The 22371-nt window shown below is 35.8% G+C and overlaps 2 protein-coding genes across 3 annotated transcripts; one reads left to right on the top strand and one right to left on the bottom strand.

Moving 5' to 3' along the window:
- Positions 1-1117: 1117 nt before the first annotated feature.
- On the top strand, positions 1118-6262 carry LOC148864454 (uncharacterized). Of its 2 annotated transcripts, none has more exons than XM_088974286.1 (8): positions 1118-1397; positions 2565-2631; positions 2740-2798; positions 2892-2987; positions 3171-3313; positions 5095-5149; positions 5779-5944; positions 6043-6262. In XM_088974286.1, the coding sequence occupies exons 2-8, from the start codon at positions 2565-2567 to the stop codon at positions 6063-6065; spliced, it is 609 nt and encodes a 202-aa protein (XP_088830412.1). In that variant the 5' UTR covers positions 1118-1397; the 3' UTR covers positions 6066-6262. The 2 variants fall into 2 exon arrangements, with proteins under 2 accessions (XP_088830412.1, XP_088830411.1); XM_088974285.1 differs by having other exon boundaries at positions 5776-5944.
- A 2593-nt stretch (positions 6263-8855) lies between these two features.
- LOC148864453 (uncharacterized) lies at positions 8856-13410 on the bottom strand. Its single transcript, XM_088977485.1, has 4 exons — positions 13068-13410; positions 10826-11326; positions 10152-10298; positions 8856-9228 (listed from the first exon to the last, which is right to left on the bottom strand). The coding sequence occupies exons 1-4, from the start codon at positions 13176-13178 to the stop codon at positions 9139-9141; spliced, it is 849 nt and encodes a 282-aa protein (XP_088833611.1). The 5' UTR covers positions 13179-13410; the 3' UTR covers positions 8856-9138.
- Positions 13411-22371: the final 8961 nt, after the last annotated feature.

Below are 22371 nucleotides of genomic sequence, written 5' to 3'. Positions count from 1 at the left end.
GGCTTAGTTTGGACAGAGTGTAAATACAAATATGTACGGTGCAAATACATACAAAATAATACAAAATACAAGGTTTTGCACTCTATATATTTGTATTTGTACTCCTTCCAAGCTGAGCCTTAAAAGATAAAGTAATGATAGTAGCGCAAAAAAGACAAACAATAAGTTATTTAATTGATTTTTGAAAAGAAAAGTTATTCCGTTAGGCTCTGTTTGGAAGGAGTACAAATACAAATTTGTAGAGTACAAAACCTTGCATTTTGTATATATTTGTAGTGTACATATTTGTATTTCCAAACAGAGCCTTAAGAGCATCTCAAAAGTGGTTACTACCACTTTCAAATAAAAAGCTTCATTCCTCATACATGTGTCTATCCACTCAATAGTTACCTCCACTCTTAGAAATGTTAGTCGTGCTTATCCCCATTAAAAAGAGAAGAAAAAAAAGTCATTCCAAATAATTTAGGATCAATACAATGGGTTATTATTTTAAAAAATAAAACTCTTAGTCGAAAATCTTTAGAAACAAAACTTGATTTAATCTGTTAAATTAAATAACATATTTATATAAAAAAATAATAATCTTAACTTACAACCTTAAAAAGTGGATGTCAAAAAATATTTATAAAATTTATCTATATACATGAATAAAAGGATATCAAAATATTATATATACGGAATAATTCTCTAATTTTTTATTATTTTGGGGAAAGAGCATGGGCCCAAATTGCTTACACAGAAATGCCAATAAGACCACCATTAATTCAGGTACAAACTAAAACATTGGCTAGCTCATAATACTAAATCATTGCTGATTGCCAAAGTTCAGCAAAATTCGAGGCAACAATCTCACTTTCAATTTAACCACCCCTTGGATTTGGCCCATTTGAAGTTTAATCCAGATAATGGGCTAAATTCTCGGCCCAGCCGATCATGATCCACCGAACAGGACCCATCCAGTATACGTGTACGGCATCGGGGGCCCGGCCCAAACGACTATATCCACAGTCACCTACCCTCATGAGATCGCAACCACATGGGGAACATCTTGTCGGTAGGAGAACCGGAAATGCTCCCAGCCGGTCGGACTTAAAAGCAATCACAAAGTATGATTTCTAATTTTAAGTTGAGACCCGCCGTCCTTATGGCTACAGCTAGCTATAAAAGCAATGAACCTCTCCCCCCGCCTCATAGAAAATTTTAGAAATATAATTAGATTTTCGCTTTGGTGTTAATCATTGTTCGATGTTTTTCGCGTTTCACGAAAGCTGAGTTCCTCCCTTCGTTCCTCTTCATCCTTCGCCTCCCCTTCTCTTCGAAAAACCCTAACCCTACTTTCGGAAAGGAAGATTCCCGTTCGTTTAGCTTTTTATTGCAGCTCTTCAAATTTCAAATCGGTAAGTTTTCTCCTCATCGATCTGGTGTATTCTTGCTTCCCTTCTTTATTTGTTTTTCTCTTTCAATTTTATTCGGTAAGATTTCAGTTTCTTTTAATTTTCTGCACATATGTAGCGGTTGGATTGATGTCTATTTGAAATTTCCCCTTTTCCTATTTACTAGGGTTCCTGAGAATAAGGTTTCTTCTGATGCCATATGTGGTGTATTTGAGATATCGGGCTAATCGGTAGTGTTGCTCCGTTAGGTCTAGGTTTCTGCTTTCCAATCTTGAATTATAACTGATAGATAATGATGCATATATTAAAATTTGTTTTTGTAGTCACGAATTTCATGGTCTGGTTAGGGTTTATAGTTCTCTGTACGTTCAATCGTTTTGGTCCATTCGTGTATTTTGTTATCACTTTGAAGGTAGGGTTTATGTTCCGAAGGTCCATAGGTTATATTCCTTTCCTTCCATAGGTTATAAATTCTCTTCTTTTCATTTCTTTTTGGAATCCATCGGCGTGATGCCCTTAGATAATTCCGTCATGTCGATTATGATTTGTTTCCTTCCATAGGTTATAAATTCTCTCCTTTTCTTTTCTTTCTTTTGGAATCCATCGGCGTGATGCCCTTAGATAATTCCGTCATGTCGATGATGATTTGTTTATACATTGGAGGTGCCAACATCTGCTATTTCCTGAGGTTGATGATGTTTTGACAATCTACAACAACTCTTATGCACTGATGTCTCTTCTCCTTGAAAGCCCCATAAAAAGATGATTTTATAGTCTTACCATCCTTCTCCGTAGGCAGTGAATCTGATATCAAAGTACTCTCGTAGTCATGGTAGAAAGAGTTGATCTGCCTGAGAATTTTATGAGGCCTGTTCATCCTTCCATCAAATATTCGATGGTTTCTAGCCTTCTGTAGTTCCCTTGGTGGTCGGTACTGTTGCGAAGAATCTGATATCTGTAAATGCTTATACATCCTCTTTCTATAGCAGTTATGGTTGCCGTAGGTTGACCTTATTAGGAAAGAGTTTTTTATTAACTTTTATTTTCTTCTTTTCTTTCCCCTCACTGCTGCTATTTTCTCCTGATTCATTCCTGGTACCTTTCTTCTTCCCGCGTGATTACTTATTCATATATTGACTTGTGTTGCTTACCAATTGTACTTTATTCCAGATGGCTGCGAAGCCTCTAACAAGCGAAGCAATTGCTCTGACAGAGAAGAAAATGGACATGACTTTAGGTATGCAGTTTATCATTGAAGGTTTTGTACAATGATGAGGTTTTATGTATAGGTTTTACATCATTCTGACTGTACATCTATTTTCCTGTGTTCTTTTCCTTAACGCAGATGATATTATCAAGATGTCCAAGAAATCTACTTCTAAAACTAAAAAGCAAAGGGCTCCAGTAAGCATCTATTACTTTATAATATGGCACATCATCTTTTACAAAAATTCTGTATTTATCTCATATCTTAATGATAACATATATTTTCTGCAGAATAAAAGCAAAAAATTGTTCAGTGGTGGAGCTGCCCCTCAAGGGAATGCTTCTAAGGTGCGACGCTATATGGATTCTAGATCCTCACTTAGACAGGTATTACTATTCGATGATTATATGTGATGAAAGTCGTATTTCTATAATAGGATAGATTCAGTAATTTAAATGATTTAAATGGATCAGGGAAATTTTGTAAAAATATGGATAAGGGTGGGAGGAAAAATATGTTTGCATTTGTATCTACTCATTGTTGTTGGACTATCCATTTTCTTGATCCAGGGGGTGCTTGCTCAGAGACGTTCCAATTTCCAAGGGGACCAGTTTCCTTTGACAACTGAAGCTGCAAGGAAGGCTGCAGCTGCTCCCATTCGCAACAGAGCTATTAATAACCGTAATAGGGTGGTCAATTGGAATAAACCAAGGTATTCCTGATCTCCTAGTAAATGACAGTTGAATGATGGCATTCTGCTGTAAGTTCTGATTTGAAGTTCTGGTGTTTATTTGTTTGCAGGTAAATAATGGTCCCTTCCTATCACTGACGGCATGTCTCACATGTACTTCAAGTTGAGTTATTAGATGGTGCTGCTTCTGTTGGGGTATTTTTTCCTGGGACAGAAAGCTTCCAAGTTGGGAGAATTATCTCAAGAAAAATATTGTTTCAGAGTATGGGACTTTCTGTTGAATGTAAGGTAGAATGTTCCCCCTGGTTTATGCAGTGGGAAAAGATGATCTTTTAGGTTGAAAGTGCATATTATACATGGTTGTGGCTTTCAAAGCTGTCAAGGGAATTTTGAGGTTACCTAATGGGCTTGCTGTTGCAAAAATGGGTCATTGGTTTTGCTAGCAAGAATTGTTTGGATCGCATGAGAATTGCCTATATATTGGGTTTGGGCCTTTTGGATTGGAAGGTATAACCTACTAGGGAAGTAGGAGGTGTTTTTTGTGGACTGTGAAAAGTCGTTGCCGTCCGTTCTAGGCATCTAATTGCCATGTCTGATAACTAACTTCCCTCCCAAATTTTAGCTTGGTAAAAGTGCTCAGGTTTTGATTAGTCATGGTCAACCTGATGGGATAATGATGCTTCTAGAATCTTCTGGTTTTAAATGCTTATTTTTTCTGAAGAATAATTACACTATGGCAGGTAAGGTCTTTTGATAAAGACACTCTACTTGCATGATGAACTCAGCTGTTTCTCACTTGAGCTGTCAGATGTCATCGAACTCATTCAGGAAGTTTGTTGTTGGGTTTGCCAGCTTTCCCTCAATACAGCCATTTTAGCTTCATATGTGGTTTCGTTGCTGGCTTTCCAGCTTTTTTCCCCTTTCGTGGGTATTTTTGAGCTCAAGGTATAGATGCTGCATTTGATGTGTACATATTTGAGTGCTGGTTCCATGGGAGCTCATTGCTTCAGGAACTTGCTCCAAGTTTGTCTACAGCCTTTTGCCAACAAAATCTTAGATGTTTTTTTGAAGGACAATGCACCTACTTTATTTTGCTTTGGAGATTGATTAGTAACTGGGTTTTGACCCTTTTTAAGCCTCCTTTTGAGTCTCTGATATGTTGATTGGGTTTTGAAATGAAGAAATTGATATTTGTCACTTGACTGAAATCGTGTTAGTGAAAGGCATTTATATTGCAAGGAAGGGAACTGAATTCTTGGAAATACGAAGAATATGCATCTCATTTTCTCTCAATAGTTGTGGTTTTGTATGAAGCAGCTGCATCGGCGGATAGTTGTGAATATGCAGTCTTGTTTGAGTCAAGACCTGGTTGATTAAACTACTCACCTGTTAATCGTTTGCTTGAATTTGCTGGATTGGCAAGAAAGTTTGGAGGTTGCTCAGAATGAGAAATCTCCTTTTCAGTGGATAGTTCAAAAATAATTCCCAGGGTTGTCACATAGTGATTTTGTTCCATGGAGGAATCCTTTTAGGATTGACGTATCTCTACTGGGAGGTATTTTACTACAGTGTTGATAACTGCCATCTTGGGAGGTTCCAAGTTAGAGGAAACATCAAAGGGAGGAAGCAAATTTCATTTATACTATGTTGTTTCTATATACTGGTTTGTCTAATCTTTTTTTAGTTTAAAAGACAGTAGAATGCACCATGGTAAGCATACTCATCTCCATGAATGACAGTCCCGAAGAATGCCTTCGATAGATCTGTTTTCCTTTTTAACCATGGATTGGTCATTGCTGCAGGATTGGAGCTCGACCACTTCAGAGGAGAGCTACAGAAGGAGGTTTTTCTGTGAAGGTATGTTTAGGGGGGCGGGAGGGAAGTTTTAGCTTTGATCTATATTATTACAGCCTGTGATTATGGGTCCAGTGGGCACTTTTTGGGGGAAAAATGTACATTTAAGAGGGAAAAATATTGTGTTCATCTTTTCTCGAATATTTGCTTGTTTGGGTAAAATGAAACATGTGATATGTTTACGAGGGTAAAATGAGACAATATGTGCATGAGCTCAAATTCCTCTATTCACTATGTTTCCACCAGAGTTCGTTTGTCACTCGAATTTGCACTTTGTTTAACAATAAATGGCTCCACCTATCTTTAGTAAATGAAAAACAAAGAAAGAGGAATTGGAACTATGGCGACTTTATTGGTCTGACAAATATTAAGTGGAACTCACAATCACAGCTGGCATTTATTATGTTTTGATGATCAAGGCATTAAACATGGCCAGACGGGTTCATCCATTCAATATTTTCTCACAATCACCTTCTTGACTTGTATAATGGTCACCCTAGTGAGTACCACGTCACTGGATGCTTTGTCTTCAAAGTCTGTAGTTTTTTTAAATCCATTATTAAATATTAACTCCTGCCCCTGCCCGAAGGCATTTTTAAATGATATGGATGTTTCACAACTAAATGCAGCAGCAGCAGCAGCCAGCTAAGGTGGTGCCTAAGCAGAGGCCTCAAACATTGGATTCCTTGTTTGCGAACATGAAGGAGCAGAGGATGAGGGCTTTTTCCCGACAGGACAATGCAAGACGCTCTGGTGGAGCTGTTCAGCAACCGCAGCAGTGGGGAAGAGGCCGAAGTGGTAACTTCGTCAACTAAGAAGTGACTTCTATTATTCTGCAGCCAGATCATTGTCTCATGTTCTTGGGCTTTTTTTTTTTTTTTTTTTTTTTGCGCTAGGGAGTCTTACCGCAAATTCCTGATCTACATTTGATATTTTAGCCTTTTGGTTTTTCCCTTTTTTTGGTTATGGATACACAAAACGGCTATCTGTCGTCCCTTAATTCGTTTTCATTTAGCTTAATTAACATGCTTCCAATCCCATCCAATGTACATGTACGCTTTTTTTCCTCGTTTCCTCCTTGTTATTTATATTTATATGCCCAACGGGCTTACTTCATTCCGTGTGCCTTGAAAAAAAATCATTACTGTGTCTATGGGTTTTACCATTTTCTGATCTAATTAATTAATAACAAGGTTGGTTCGTGTCAAGGTTATCCCTTTTGCGTGGTTTGAAATTTGCTGATTTTTTGATTCGACAACGCACATTCAAGTCCTTTTCGTCGGATGCAAGGGAGGGCGGGGGAGGGGGGATTGTGCGGGGTGATTTCTGTGTTGATAGACTGAAAATGGTTTTAGCTGTCAAAAAAAAACACTTGATCTAATTATGAAAAAAAAAAAAGAACTCTGCCGTAGCAATGTTCTTTATCTCGTTTTATTTATCACATGCTATAAATAAAATGTCATTCCTCTCAACTTTTATTTATTTTTTCTCTCAACTTTTATTTATTTATTTTATTATTATTATTTATTTAGTAAAATTAAATAAATTATTTGTTTTAATAAAATAAATAATAAGAGGTGTGGCATTAAGACAAATATTTTAACATTTATTTATTTATTTAAAAATAATTTATTAACAAATTATTCTTTCCCCTAGACCCCAACATATAGTGGTCAACAGGTCTGGTTTGGTTCGAATAATTTCAGTCCCATCCCAATGGACTTTTATTTATTTAAGAAAAGCTAGAGCTGAACCAATGGATTTATCATTGAGTCTATCCTGATGGAGCTAAATTTATTGGACATTTATAATAGATTTGGTTTTATGATTTTGTTTTGATTAATTATTGGATTGATTTTCATTCTTTGTTCAGAATTGATTCAGGTTCAGAACCAAACATTTAATGAAATATATAATTTTTTTTTATCTTTCCTCTATTTTTTATCATATTTTGTTTGATAAATAATAATGAAACATTTGATAAATAATAAATAAGCTGATATTAATTAAAAGTGTTTAACTTGTTAATATAAAAATAAATTAGTATTATTTTGACCATTAATTTCAATATAATGAAAGTCTATGATTTGATCCCCAATTAAATATTCCCCACTGGTGGTAATGAATAAGAATAGTAGAAGTTTGATAAATTTGAAATTTGAAATCTGAAAAGTTAAAAATATATTAAAAGTGTCTAGAATGTTTTTTTTTTTTTTTAACTTTGTAGAGGCTCTAAATATTAAGTTTGTTTGTGTTGAACCAAACCTTTAACATAACTATTTTACCACTATAATAGATTATTTGGTAAATTTGAGCTCAATTTGTTATATAAATAAATTATTAAATTAAAAAATAATATAAAAATATGAATAAATTATAAAAATAATATAAAAATATGAATAAATTATAAAAATAAAAAACAATTTATTAAGATAAGAATAAAATTAAAAATAAATTATTAAGAATTAAAATAATTATAATAAAAATAGTAATAATAATATAAAATAATTTATAAATTAAAAATAAATTATTAAGAATTAAAAATAATAATAAAAATAGTAATAAATTCTATGAAACAATTTAAAATATTTAATAATTAAAAAATTAATATCTTAAAAACTATTAAAATATTTAATAATTAATCAAAATTAAAATAATTAATAATTAATTTTACATATTTTGGCTTACATTAGTTGCAAGGGTAGCGAATGGGGCAGAGAAGGCAGTGTTCGGGAGTGGATGAGAGATGGAGAGGGAGAGAGAGAGAGAGAGGGAGGGAGGTGTTAATTGCTGTTGCTGAGAGTTGCAGCGGTGGTGGCGGGACTTGAAGCCAAATGGGGCGGAGAAGATAGTGGTCAGGACTGGAGAAGAGGCGGCGAGGGAGGGTGTTAACCGTCGCTGCATTCACAACAAGGCCTTTTGTATCAGAGAGTGATGGCGAACTCGAAGCCAAATGGGGCAAAGAACTCGAAGCGAACTCGATGCCATTAGAGCTGAATTTCCACCAGAGATCGACGGCGAAGAACATGCCAACAAAGGTGGAGATCGACGGTTTTTTCTCTGTACGAAAGAAACTTGAATAGAAATGATCGTTAAGGACCGAAACCCTTTCTTTGAGTTCTCAGAGAGAGAGAGAGAGAGAGAGGGAAGATGGGATTTGAGAGATTTCTGGTGACATCTCCATCGTAGGTTTCTTCAAGTTCTCCATCGCCGTTTCCCTTCTCATTCGATGGCAATTTAATATGAAGGATACGATTTGTTATTATTAAAAATATAAAGGATATTTTAGACTTTTGGCCAGGATTAGAACGCATCTCACCGTGTTCAGTGCCTGACCTAGGTCTTACTACCTTTGAAAAGTGGCATTCAGATCAACTTTTAAGACATGACACCAAACGCTTATTACCTTTGAAAAGTTCTTCAGAGTCAAGAGGCAAATTCAGCGTTAGCAAACGTGGCTTAAGAAAATTATTTAATAGAGCGGAAAATGGTGTGTGGAGCGCTCTGAACACCCCCCCCCCCCCCCCGTACTTGTATATCATTTATTCATGGTAGATGTCTCTAAGAAATCGGTGTGAAGAGCAGATCTTAATTCAGGAAAAGCATCAAAGTAGACTAGGGTGAAATACTGCACCCTTCATTTATACAGGCGTAGAACGAAAGTTGATTTATCAGTTTACCAGTTGTTTTACTCTTCAGAAGCAAGCACTAAATACAAAGCCGAGAGCGATTAAATTCCTTTTATTAAGCACATGCACTATTTACAACGCCGAGCGACTAATACTGATTATTGACCCACAAAACAGATTAAAAGACTACCACAACAAGGAAGAGACGCTGGCTAGTTCAGCTTTTCTACTGGCTAATATAGAAATTGGAGCTGCTAGGTTGGTGCCAGGGCTATATTGAATCCTCCTTGCCCTCGTCCATACTACCACGGAAAATAGAAGAAGCCTACCTGATCTCTCTTGCTCCTCCCATTTGACATTATTCTATTTCTTGGAAACTTCTAACTCTTCTGTTCTTGCAAATCTTCCACGGACCCTAGGTTGACTGTCGGCCAGAGCTTTCCTGCAAGCATACTGAAAGGTGCAACCATAAGTGAAAGACGGTTTAGTTGTTCGAATAACATGTAAGCTTGGTGAGTCATAAAAAATCTGATGTGAATAATAACATAATGCAATACAAATTTAGATAATCCAGAGCTTTGGAAGTTGGGAGAGATTGGTTAAAAGGAATGATTTATGTTTCGGAAAAATGCTAGGCTGTGCTCCCACGCAGACGGGGATACTGATTATGGCTTTTGTGCTCCAAAAAGGTTCATCATAGCAAACTCTCACATGTCTTTGGTTGCTGCTTTCATTGACAATCGTTGTATCCAGTTGTTTACCTTTGAATTCATTGACAATCGTTGTATCCAGTTGTTTACCTTTGAACAAGGTTCAAAGTATCGTTACGTATCGACCCATATTGGCCGATATGTATCGTTCTGGGACCCTTCCGATACGCCCCTACATTGGGTGTATCGGGGTCTGACCGGTTCAGGGGATGGAGGGGTCCTAGACCAGCTCCCCTGAACCAGTTTTGAAAAAAAATAAAAATAAAGTAAAAAAAACAAGTATCAAAACACTCGATACACCCCTACCGGCGTATCAATATTTTGAACCTTGCCTTTGAAAAGGGCCAATGGTGAGATTTTATAAATCATCACCATGCCAAGATTCAATAAGTCACAACTATCTCAATAGCAGATCACACAGGCCATGTAGATTGGCACTTCAATTGGGGCATATCACAAAGAACAACCCATCTTATGTAAATTCTGGTAAATTGGCCGCACTGAGAGGAGCAGCTGTATTAAATTTGAGATTGGCCCAACCATCCCGTGGTTGGAAGGGAACAATATGTGCAGAACATGGTTCTAAGGTGAAGGCGTGAAGCTCCCTTCCCCGACAAACTTTACTGATCAATAGGAGTATGTTTTTAGAGAAAATTACTAGCTTACCTTAATTTTCCGGCCAAAGTTCCTCTTCATCTTCTTTTTCCTGTATCTGGAAAGCCTTTGCATGCGTTCTTCAATGGTGTAGTTGCCAATGGTAAATGGCCGCTTAAAGTGAGAGTGGATGAAGTTCATATTGCCATCACCAAGAGTCTGTCATGAAAATTCAAAATCAATGACCCACCCCCATATCCTCTGGAAATGGCCAGAAACAGCTATACGCTTTTCAGTATGCATAACTTTGCTCTCTAGGCAATAAATGCTTCGTGGTCACAACATATACAAGTACATTTACAGCTGTTTTTATACACTAGAAATTTGAGAGAATTACGAGATTCTATCATGAAAGTACAATTGTTTCTCTACTCAGGTGTCCTCAATGATATTTAAAAGTGCATATTTAGTCACATACCTCTTAGAAGGGATGTACTGTCCTAAAAATTATGCCAGCAGATTGTGCTAACGTCTAATAGTTAGTTGGTACTTAGTAATACTCTTTTTCTCATTTAAAACTTCCTAATTTACAGGTGGATAATCCCTTTTACAAATAGGTGATGCAATCAAGCAGGTATAAAGTTCTGCCTCTTAGAGAGTATTTTACTAGCTCACTTACGGAATTATAGACAGCAAAGAAAACACAATTGAAAGGCTCAAAGACAAGATGAAATAATGATTCTGACCTGTATATCCCCTTCACTGAATGCTCTTCGAATTCCATAGGCATCATCAAAGTCCACCTGAAAATCAAGGAAGTTTGGTCTTATAGCACCACAATTTGTCCACTCCATTGAGCTCAAACATTCTGAGCTAAAAGTTTTCTCAATTGGCCCTTCCATGACTAACTGATCTTTCTCTGCAGTTGGAACATCCTCCATTAACATGGAAGGAAACTTGATATCTGAGACTTCAGGGGATGATATGGCAGACTTCGCCATGAGAGCATTTCTGCACCCATAGAATACCTCACTCAGTAGGTCCTCGCCTTGAATTGATTCCATGTCTGTGTCCTTTATTATTTGGTAGGACATGACATTTTCCCCAGAAGAAATCACTGAAACGGCAGCTGTAATGGGATCAAGAGCCATCTCTGGTTCTTCTATGATAGGTTCTGGAGCTTTGAAGAGATCTCCTTCTCCCCCAAGGTCATATTCTGAGATGGTGAATGTCTGAATCAGGTTGCTCTACAGAAAAACAAAGTAGAGTAAGATACCAAGAGAAGAGGAAAATAATGAATAATAAAGACACAACTTCCTAGGTTGGAGGGGTAATAGGTCTATGCAACCCATGGTGGAAGCTTTTCTTTTGCAACTAATAGGAAATTGTAGGCTTAACAAATAGTTTGTTTCAGCAGGAACCAAGGGAATCCTACAATTTAATTGGATATTCTTGGGTGATATAAGGTGCATAGATCTTGAACAGAGTGCTCATTCACTCATAAAAACAGTGAAGCTTCTTGATTACACAGTATTCCGTTATCAGATTATTTCCATCCAACTGGCTTCAACATTTTGGACCCATCATAATACTACGAATAAGATAAGGTGCATCTTGTCGAAGTACAAAATACAGAAAATGGTTGCAGATAATCAGAACAATGTCGAAAAAAAAAAGTTAATGATATAGCACAAAATTAAAAGAAACAAACAAAGGAAAAGAAAAAAAAAAAAAGAAAAGAAAATGAACAATGATGTTTTCCTTGCAATCATATTTCTAAGTGCCTTAAATGTTCCCAGCAATACAATCCTTTGCAGAATAGCCGGTTCTTACTACATACACCAAATATTTAACATTTGGGAGCAGTGTGAAGTGATAAATAAATAACCATTGTCAATTTTCAGGACCAGAGTTGTTCATAACCGTGAATATTCCCCTTTGAATATGGAGCTTCCACATCATCAACAGCAATTGCTTGAGGAAAGGATAAAATAAATAGTCTTATCTATTTATTATTTCTTGAACAAAGGAAATGAATTATCATTGACTCTTTTCTTATTTGCAGTCTATAGACGAAAGAACTGAGAGAAGAAAAGCATATTCAGCTCTAACAAGGTTATGTGTGGGTGAGAGTTCGAGTAAAACCAGGCACAGGACAACTTTGTCATTTTGAACCCATGTTGAACGCTTCTTAATTCGGACATCCTTTTTCATGCTAAAAACCAAAAAGAAAAGAAAAACCATAAAATTCGTCGGGGCAAGGTTGACATTTGACACAAATAAATCATTGTCCCTCAAATATTTAAATGTCGAAAATACCCGGACGTTCCATCTTCCGGCAGAAACGAAAATCCTCTGCGACATTACTAGCTCTCTCTCAGACAGAGCAAAGCTATCAGTATAATGGTGGAGGGAAGAAAAGCGAAAAAAAGAGAAGATCAACTTTCGCTTTTCTTCATCTTTTCCCTTTTCTTCCTCCCCTTTCCTCATTTGATGTACGGAAATTGAAAGAGAAAAGCCACTCGTTTATGTGAACTTAGCTGAAAAACAGTAGACTACGATTATTGTTTACTTTTTCAGATCCAGTACAGAAACAGAGGACCTTGAAGCGAGCGAAATTCCGTTTACATCAAAAGAAAATGGATTCTGACGAAAAGAAAAGGAAAAAGAACCGTACAAGGAATGAACTCTCCTTACTACTTATAAACCAATGGAAAATTGGAAATATTCATTCGAGCGGTGACTTGTTCATAACACAAAATCAGGCACCAGCCGAAAAGGAAAAATAAAGAAAAAAGGAGGAAAAGTATCGAATTAAGAAAGAAAAAAAGCAGTAAACCCTGACTTAAAATCCGCAGCAGAGATTCCATGCTTAAAAAACCCCAATCAGAATTCAAACTCTACTATAATCTACTCGAAATCTGTTAAAGTTAAGCTGAATAGATGTAATTTAACAAACGAAAGAGGAAAAGGCAAGATGAGATTTACAGTTGAAGCATTGTTCTTGTGAAAGCCACAGAACTCCTCGAGGGGTTCAACTTCCAGAGAGAAGCCCTGAAAGTATGGAAACAGGTCTGTAACTCCAAAGTCGGCATACATTTCTGAGCTCGATAGTTGGACAGACAGATGGACGGGTGAGATGGAGATTTATTGGCGAAATCCTCCTTCGTTCCCACTGTCACTGGCCCTCTCTCTCTCTGGGTATTTCTGTGTGAGCACAGCAGCCAGAGTAGCGGAGAAAACAGACAAGAATCAGACTGGGTTCGGTTTCTCTTTGTCTTCTTCTGACTTCTGAGACTGAGACAGAGTTTGGTTTTGATATTTTAATTTCCATTAAAATATTATTTGATTACGATGATGTGTCGCTGTTATAGTCGCTCCCCCAATCCTTAAGCTGTGTTTGGTTTAAAAGAAAAAAAAGTAGAAAAAGGAAAGGAAAGGCAGAACAAATCTTGTATAAATTTTCATTTCTTTCCTTTCATTTCTTTACTTTTTCCTTCAAACCAAACATAATTTTAGTGATCGAGTTTACATCTTTGCCACGTGTCTATTTTTGGTGGAGAATAATTCTAGCAACTGTAGAAGCGATTGTCATTTGCAAAGGAAAAAGAATACACTTATTATTTATTTTTTTAGTTTTCTATTTGAAATATTTTTATTTTTAGTATAGTTTTCTTTTTCCATTTTTTTTTGTTTTTTGTTAAGTTTATTTATTTTTCCATATGGCGAATTGGTGTTGGCAGAACGTGGGCTTAGACCATTCTCTTGTTATCTCCCCTGTTAATAGGGCAAATTTGAGCCCAAATTCCCTTGTTGTCATGTGGTTAGATTAAGCTTCCTATTTTAGTGAGTTCTAATTATACTTGGTAGTGTAGTTACTGATTTTCCTTAGAAAATACATTTATTACTACCTTTATTTAATAATTAACAAGTTTTCATTACAATTTTGCCCCTCATATAATTTGGGACTGAAAGGGGGGGGGGGGGGTATTCTCCTCATCTTAGAGAAAAAATTGGTCCAAAATGAACTTGCTTTATGATCATTAAAAATTAAAGGTTATTATTGATCAATGTGTGAAAACTTTAATCTAATTTTGAAAAAAACAAGCCAATATGATTTTTAGGATTCTATAACACATGGTCAATCCAGAGAGTCACATTCAACACTCACCTAATTGATATCACTTTCAAATCTTTCAAGGCTGTGTTTGTTTTTTTTTTTTAATATAACAGAGAAAGGGTTCACAGATTTTCCTCAGTTTTCTGGTTCTCTCTAATTTTCTATCAAACCAAACATAACCCCAAAGTTCTTGCATTCTCTTCACCACTTTTTTGAATCTACGAGTCAAGAGTTCAGATTAGAGAAGAGATGCCATGGTGGAGATGAGGCAAAGCTTGGCTTCATCTTTTACGAGTTTCTTTTTTGCCCAATGGCAAATGCTTGAGGGTTTATTTTAGGGTTAGAGGTAGGTGTAGAGTTCTGTATTGGTGATGGTGGTGTTGCTTGTAATCGAGAGGTTATTGTTACTATAAGGCTATGTTTGGTTTGTAGTAAAAGGTGAGAAAAATTATACAAGTTTTGTAAGGCTCTGTTTGGTTTGTGGGATGGGAATGAGAAAAGGGGAGTATTCCAAAAATATTCCCTTTTTATCATATTTGGTTTGAGGGAAAGAGGGGGATGAGGTGAGAAAAGTGTGGGATATTAGATCCCAAAATATGGATTTAGGGTCGCACCAAAACCGTGCAACCCCTGTGAAAAAATGTAAGAAACCACAGTTCATTCTCTCTTTCGGTGAAACCAGTGACGATGGCACCCTTCCCCTTTCGAACCTAGAAACAGAGTAACGGCAGCGACACCCCCTCTCAGCCACTCCCTTCCTCCCTCTCTCCTCTCTTCTTCTCTTTCTTCTTTTGGGTTCGCAGTCACAGATCTAAGTTCTACCATGGTAGAACTCAGATCTAGGTTCGCAAACACAGATCGGAAACACTCCCTTCCTCCCTCTCTCCTCTCTTCTTCTCTTTCTTCTTTTGGGTTTATAGACACAGATCTAAGTTCTGCCATGGTAGAACTTAGATCTAGGTTCGCAAACACAGATCGAAGACACTCCCTTCCTCCCTCTCTCATCTCTTCCTCTCTTTCTTCTTTTGGGTTCGTAGATTTAGTCGCAGACATAGTGTTTTCTTCTCCCTCACCTTCTCTTCTCTTCTCCTTGAAACATTGTTTTCTTATTATTTTCTCATGTATAAAACCAAACAACGGAAGAGTAGATTTTTACACTTTCTCATCCCATTTTTCCCCATCCCACTTAAATCTCTCAAAAACCAAACGAAGCCTAAAAGAATTTTTACCTTTTCCTTCTTTTTACCTACTTTTTCTTCGAACCAAATATAACCTTAAGGTAAGATTTTAATTACTTATAACAAAAAGAACCCATTGGATTAATTTTCCTTATTTCTTAAGTTAATCCACCGTAGTGAAAAACCCAAAGCTTTTTTTTTTTTTTTTGTATTTATTCAATATTTTATATGGGTCCTACTACTATGTGGAAATCACCGTCTTTGGTGGGACAAGCAAGTAACCTTAGCCTCTAACTTTATGGACCCCATATCATAAAAAGGGAAGGTATGACAATATAAAGGGGGTTGTGTGGTTACGGTTCATGTCCATATTATATAATTTCCATGTATTAGTATTTTTTATTTTTTATTTATTATTTAAAAAGTACAATTTAAAAAAAAATATTAATAAAAGTAGAAAAAAAAAACAGTTTCTGTACTTTGCCTCCATGAAAAAGTGCAAAAAAAAAAAACTTCATTTTTCATGTTCTAAAAAATCATAGAAATTAATGGAAAAAGGTCATGTTGGACACCTAAATTTAGAAAGTGCTTTTATCAAAATATTTTCCATCGTTTTTGTGGAAAAACTTGGTGATAAGAGATGGCGAGAGAAAATGTGAGATTGAATCTAGTATTTTCAACCCATTGTTAACCCAACTGGTTGGACCGTTCCACCTGCCTGCCATTATTCAAAAAACCGTTGACCTGGTTAGTGACATGCTGGCTCAGCCAGTTAAACTGCCAACATGCTTGACCCGGTCAATGAATCATGGGTTACAAGTTACAATATATGTGACAATTTCTAGAGGCAATAAATTTGTAGCCTATGATCGGATTAGGATGATTTTCTTTGTTCTTTTTAATTTTGAGTAATTTTTTACGATCCATTCAGTGGAAGGAAATGAAAGTACTGATACCCATGTTACGGGTTGACCGGAGCAAATGAAATGATGATCAACGGATCAGCCTCCCGGTCGGTTTTTGTTTTTAAAACATTGATTGAATCCAAATGCACGTTAATCCGACCAAAGCCGTTTAAATTGCTGGGCCTTAAACATGGTAGAGAAAACCAACCCAAAGGATAAAAAGAAAATGTTAGAAAACATATTTAACTCTGAAAAGAGTTAATGAGTCCATTTCATTGATGTAATGGCTTCGATCAGTAAATTCAACAATTGAATATTGGTTTGATGTGTATGTAGGTTTCGAATCAGATTGCATATTAATGTTGGGGCCCTTGATTTTTGGATCTTCCCAACATTCGGTCTACTCTGAGTTTTAAAACATTGAATCCCTTGAATCCATTGTAAACAAGTGGGCAAAATATAAAAGAAAACAAGAAAAACATAAAACCCTACAGCCGTTGTTGTTGCCATCAATATATTCATCGCATATATTTCTAGTGTAATGGAGATCGATCACTGCAGTCTCTCTCTCTCTCACTGTTATGAAACAAAAATTTTATATATAAAATAAATTATAAAATGTAGAGGGTTGATTTGGGGACATGTTTTTTCAAACCACCACAAGTTGTGATGGGAAGATATTGTTCTTTCTCTTTTTCTTTTTGAGAAGTTACATTACAAAATTAAAAACATAATTTGTATTCTTTTCATTTATACGTATTAGTGCAAACAAAGTTGCACAGCAACCAAACACAGCCTAATTGTTTAAAACCTGTAAAGTTTCAGTTGTCTCTGTTGGATATGGGTTTCATCCTTCTATAATCCTTTTTGACACGGTAAGTGTGATATTATAAGCTCTTTGGGAAACCTCTGATCCCAAATCACTTGGGATTTCCTACTCACTTTTCCTATCCATTCCCTATCCATCGTGAATTGGAGCCACACATCTCTATTATGAATTGAGAGATGTGTGACTGCAATTCATAGTGAGTAGAGAATGGGTAAGAAAAATGAGTAAGAAATCTGGGCTTGTCCCAAATAGACTTGGGCCCGAGATTTTAGGCGCAAAGTCTGAACTAGGCTGGGTCCATACCTGTGCTGTATATAGACCATATGGTCCCTATCAAAGGTGTTAATTCTGGTCCAGTCCATGATCACTGCTAATGAATATAAGGGTGCAAGTCGAATTGGCCTGAGTTAATAATTTACACTATTTTGGGCTTAGGCCCATTGAAAATTTGACAAAATCCTAAACCTAACCCGCAAAAGTTGGAACCCTCCAAGGAATAGCATTGATTAATTACCTTTTCATCACGTGAACACGCTATATATGCTTATGCCTTTGGCTTAGCTAAATGTTACCATCCAACAATATTTAACATTGAAAGGACGATTAATTTAGGTTCTCCACTCAATATCTGCATAAATAATTTGAATTATTATTAACTATTAAGTAGTATTTAAAAAAAAAAGGACTTTATCTGTTACAATATAAAACACACTAATTCATAAACTCAATAGAAGCAAAAATAAAGAAATCCAAGCAAAGATAATAAAAACAAGCATCGCTAAGAATATAAATAATTCGTTTGGCCTTATTGCCTTTATCAACAATTGTTACATTATAAATCATCATGGTTTGTAACTCAAACAAAACATTAACCTTTTTACACCCATTCTGACTTTTTTTTTTCCTCTTTTTCCTTTTCTTTTTTTTTTTTTTTATATAAAAAAACGCAACACCTCGTACAAAAGAGAATTTTTACTTTCATTTGAAAGGTGTACACCGTAATGTTAGATTATAACCCAATTCATTAGCTAAAAAATAAGATACCAACCCAAAACTTATGAAACAGATCCCAACTCATGATTTCCAAAACCGGATTGGACCTAACAGTTAGACCGGAAAAATTGGGAACCAGTCATCTGACCAACTCCGTTTTATTTTAGAATTTCCTTTTGGAAAAAAACTATTTATTTGATTAATAAACTATTGACCCAGGTCATCAAACTGTTTAAACTGTCAGAATCATTTAACAGTTTTTGGTCCTTTTTTTTTTATTTTTTGTTAAAACGGGCCATTCATTCAATTTAAATGATACCGAACACCAAACATGAATTGTTTAAATGGTTTTTATTGGTCATGGATTTGAAGGGGTGGGAGATAAATCAATTGTCATGGTTGTCCTTAAGTTGTCTTAGCCATGAAAACTTTATCTATGCATGCGCCTTTATCATCAAAGTACAATTATCATTAGTTTAAAATGAATAAACTCTTATGCACTCAAACTAGCTTAATTTAACATTTAACATGACCTCCCAATCACGCAGTAATTAAGATGGTCATTTAGCGTCCCTCCAAAGGAATTATGGCTATCTGTGGCCAGTGAGTTCAATGTGGTGGACCGGCGGTCTATTCCTTTCCCACATAGCATTTTGGATTAAAAAAAAAAAAAAAACAAAACAAAACTCTACCTTTCAAACCAAAGTGGAGAATTGGGCCTTTAAAGAGAGAAGGATAGAGATGACTCAACGGTCAGGATCATCATTATGGGCCTTTTCTTAGCCGTCCAAAAATATGATTGTGGAATTAAGAGGCCACACTGAAAAGAACCACTCCAAAGTCTAGATGCAAGTTATAAAGAAAACCACAAACGCTTGCAACATCTTGTGCACAAGACACTACAGCTGCACATCAGGAGTATATTAACAAAAAGTATAAAACATATTTATAACAAAATTTTTAAACCGAATCAGACATGAAACTATTCCCAATGCACATCTCTCTATGAATGATGAATGAGGAACATCTATACTTGTCAATGGGAGATGTTCTCAACACATGATTGGAATGTGCTGTGAGGAGCCAAGGTAAATTCTCCCAATGCACATATATAATGTCTAGTGGGTAAGGATGTGGGAACAGTTTATGAATGGCAGATCTTAGCCCTTTTGAACTTTGATGCTCTCCGGAGTCCCGACAATAATCCCCGGATAAACAGACTCATCAGACATCACCAAACTTGAAGATAGGAAGAAAAGACAGATTCAGTTTCAGTACCAAGTCAGTTGGCAGGGGTGCTAGCATAGCCGGAGTTATAAAGAAAGAAACGATTCTCTCATTCTGGGATGAGAGGGTCTGATTATTATCGATCAATATTCAGATAAGAATATAGTTGTAAACGTACGCATACTCCAGCTTGTATTGGCATAACATCTATATTTCAAAACATATCCAGTTGCTAAAAAGGCTCCACCTCTTGTGAAGGCCCTTTCATCTTTGAATCGGTTAACTTAGATAAGCACTTTATTCCTTTCTTTAATATAATATTGTTTATAGCTTTGTAAGAGTCAAATGTCTTTACACCTAAGGGGGCATTCTTTTTTCAGATTTTGAGAGGGGGGAAATTGGTCAATGGGATTTTGGTTTCATTGACCAAGAATCCCATATTTTTTTTTTTCAGATTTATGTAGGGATCAAGTAAACTTTATTTTCTTGGCTAACCCATCTTCCAGGTGAGTAAATAATTTTTTCACATAGGGGAAAGTTGTCAACACTTGAATGGAACAAAAATGTCGCTTTTAATAATGGATTTTTATGGCTAAAATGGTCATTGCCTTATGTACATGAAAAATAAAAGAACATGGGTAAATGCACTTACCCATGTTCCAATATATATAAAATTAGGATGATAGAAGAAGGCATACCTTTCATTTTGATAAAATAAAAGCAAGGTGCCAACCAGCTGGTTAGAAAGGTCTTTTATTGGTTATAGTAGAGATTTGGGGTCGAATCTTACCTGCACCTGGATTGAGGGATGGGCTACCCTTTATAAAAAAACAAGGGTATCAGTCTTATTGCACTGATACCCCAATTGTTGATATCAAGCCTATTGATATTTTAATCCTTGCACCATTGTATATATGGTTCCACAAACTACAGTTTCTCCATTTCTGAAAGTTTCCATTTTTTTTTTCAAAAAAGAGAATGAAAAAAGAATCATAAAACCCTTTTTCTGGTTTTAATTCTAAGTCTAAAGAGATTTTTTTTTTTTTTATAATATGAAATTCATTAAGCAAAGGAACAGGGATACACAACGATCACACAACAGGACTCAAAAGATATTTAACAAATTGATTGATCGACCATTAAGTTAATATGCGAAAATTATTTCCTCATGGTTGAATGGCATGTTGGGTTAATTACTGTACTCTTATATGTTTTATAATTGATACAACTAGTTTAAAATAAGTACTTAATGATATGATTTACTCTCAAATTCGGCCTAAAAGACAAAAACAAATAATAAATAATTATAGAGTTCAGTGGTTCAACCATTATGAAGTGGCCGACAAGTAGAATTACTCCATCACCTGCTGTAAGATTAAAGAAGAGTAGGAACTCCGCCCAGGATCAAACTAACTGAATTTATTGTTTTCTTCTAAAAACACAAATAAGAAGAGATGCATCGATTCAAATCACATCATCTACCTAACTCTCTGATGATATGGGTTTCTGGGTATGGGTTGTTTCGTTGCGAAGGCTTGATCTAGCTAAATTGATAAGACACCCGGCCGGGGTGGCACATTGGATTCTAGGAAGCATTGAGCCACGTGTTAGCTTTGATATGGCTTTGATGACAAGTGATGGGTATAGAGTTTTAGTTTAGCATGGAATGTAGAAGCCCTAGACAATGCATCATATCATTCACAATTTGGCATTGATCATAGATTCTACTAATGCAACGTCGTGTCTAACTTTAATATAAAACTAGAAAGTGGGTTGGGTTGATGTTGATTGGGTAATGGTGTCCCACCAGTCCAACTGTTTGAATTTTTTGCTACTTATTAATTTGTATGGGAAAGGATGATGGAATGGTTTATTTGGGACTGGAGGTTTAAAGCATTTGATTATTCATTTTCTCATCAAAATGATTTCATGGCATAAAAGTTGAGCTTATTTATTTGTAGCGAAAAATAATGGCGCCTCATATACTAACTGTATTGGCTGGTCTACGTCTCAGATTTTTGTTGACAGATGGCCAGCAATCTGTTGTGAAAGCATATACTAAAAATATTGACCGTTGGCCATCTCTCGATCGGTAAAAATCTATACTTGCGATTTTTAAGACCTAAGCTGGCAGTTCATGACCGCTGGCATAAAGGTTTTTTGAAAAATGAAAATAAACAATATGAGGCACGATTTCATACTGTTTTTACCATGCTTTATGAGTTTATTAATATATTATCTTTAATGAATAGATATATATACTACCAATTTGATGAAATAGTTTGGTATTTTGTATTTTTTCATGTTATTAATTTTAAGTTTACAAATTTTAGATTCCATTTCTATTTTGAAATTTAATTCTCTTTTCTTTATTTGTACAACTGTTCAAAATTTATTCTCATTTTTGTCATAAAAAGAATTCATTTTTTGAATAAAGAATTTGATTTGTAGAAACATTTTCTCAATCTGCTCATTTCTACCCTCTTTTTTGTCCATTCTAAAATCTTATTATTGGAAAGAATGAATAAAAATAAGAATTAAACCAAAAACATGACCTTAATGTATCCCCTAATTCATCTCTTCATCTGTCTCATGAGTTAAAAAGAGTCCTCCGAGGATTTAGGAATTTGGAAATCAGTGCTGAGGAGATGCCTACACTTGAGGTTTTAAAAAGGAACCAGAACCAAAACCCTTCTGTCACTAGTTTCCGGGTGGACAGTTTGACCCTCTAGTTTGAATGGATGATTCTTTTGACTAAATAAAATAATTAAAATGGTCAAAAGCCATTGAATGGGTCGAATAGATCAATGGTTTGCCCGCCCATGTTAACGGATCGTTGACAAAATCAACGATTTTTGGCCGATAACTAGGTTGATGGTGAAATGTAACTTGTTGCCCAGACGATTCAAAAGCACTACCTATGGTGGCATTCAGTAGTGTGCTCATCTCGTGGATGGATCATTTCGATCCACACCACGGGGTGAATTCACCATTCTGTTGGTTGTGGATAGGACTGGTCCATAAAATATCGTGGACCGTC

The sequence above is a fragment of the Nelumbo lutea genome, chromosome 3 (assembly GCF_056320005.1).
Source record: "Nelumbo lutea isolate HS-2025 chromosome 3, American lotus-T2T, whole genome shotgun sequence".
NCBI classification, from domain to species: Eukaryota; Viridiplantae; Streptophyta; class Magnoliopsida; order Proteales; family Nelumbonaceae; genus Nelumbo; species Nelumbo lutea.
Note: the sequence above shows the minus strand (reverse complement) of the source record. Positions and strands in the feature narration are given on the sequence as shown.

Bases quoted from the DNA above. Each gene is read 5' to 3' on its own strand.
- LOC148864454 (XM_088974285.1), top strand. From the start codon at position 2,565: ATGGCTGCGAAGCCTCTAACAAGCGAAGCAATTGCTCTGACAGAGAAG. The intron at 5,150-5,775 runs GTATGTTTAGGG...AACTAAATGCAG, and splicing joins AAGGAGGTTTTTCTGTGAAG to CAGCAGCAGCAGCCAGCTAA. The intron at 5,945-6,042 runs GTAACTTCGTCA...TTTTTGCGCTAG, and splicing joins GTGGGGAAGAGGCCGAAGTG to GGAGTCTTACCGCAAATTCC.
- LOC148864453 (XM_088977485.1), bottom strand. From the start codon at position 13,178: ATGTATGCCGACTTTGGAGTTACAGACCTGTTTCCATACTTTCAGGGC. The intron at 11,327-13,067 runs GTAAATCTCATC...GTTTTTCTGTAG, and splicing joins ACAAGAACAATGCTTCAACT to AGCAACCTGATTCAGACATT. The intron at 9,229-10,151 runs GTAAGCTAGTAA...TGCACCTTTCAG, and splicing joins ACTTTGGCCGGAAAATTAAG to TATGCTTGCAGGAAAGCTCT.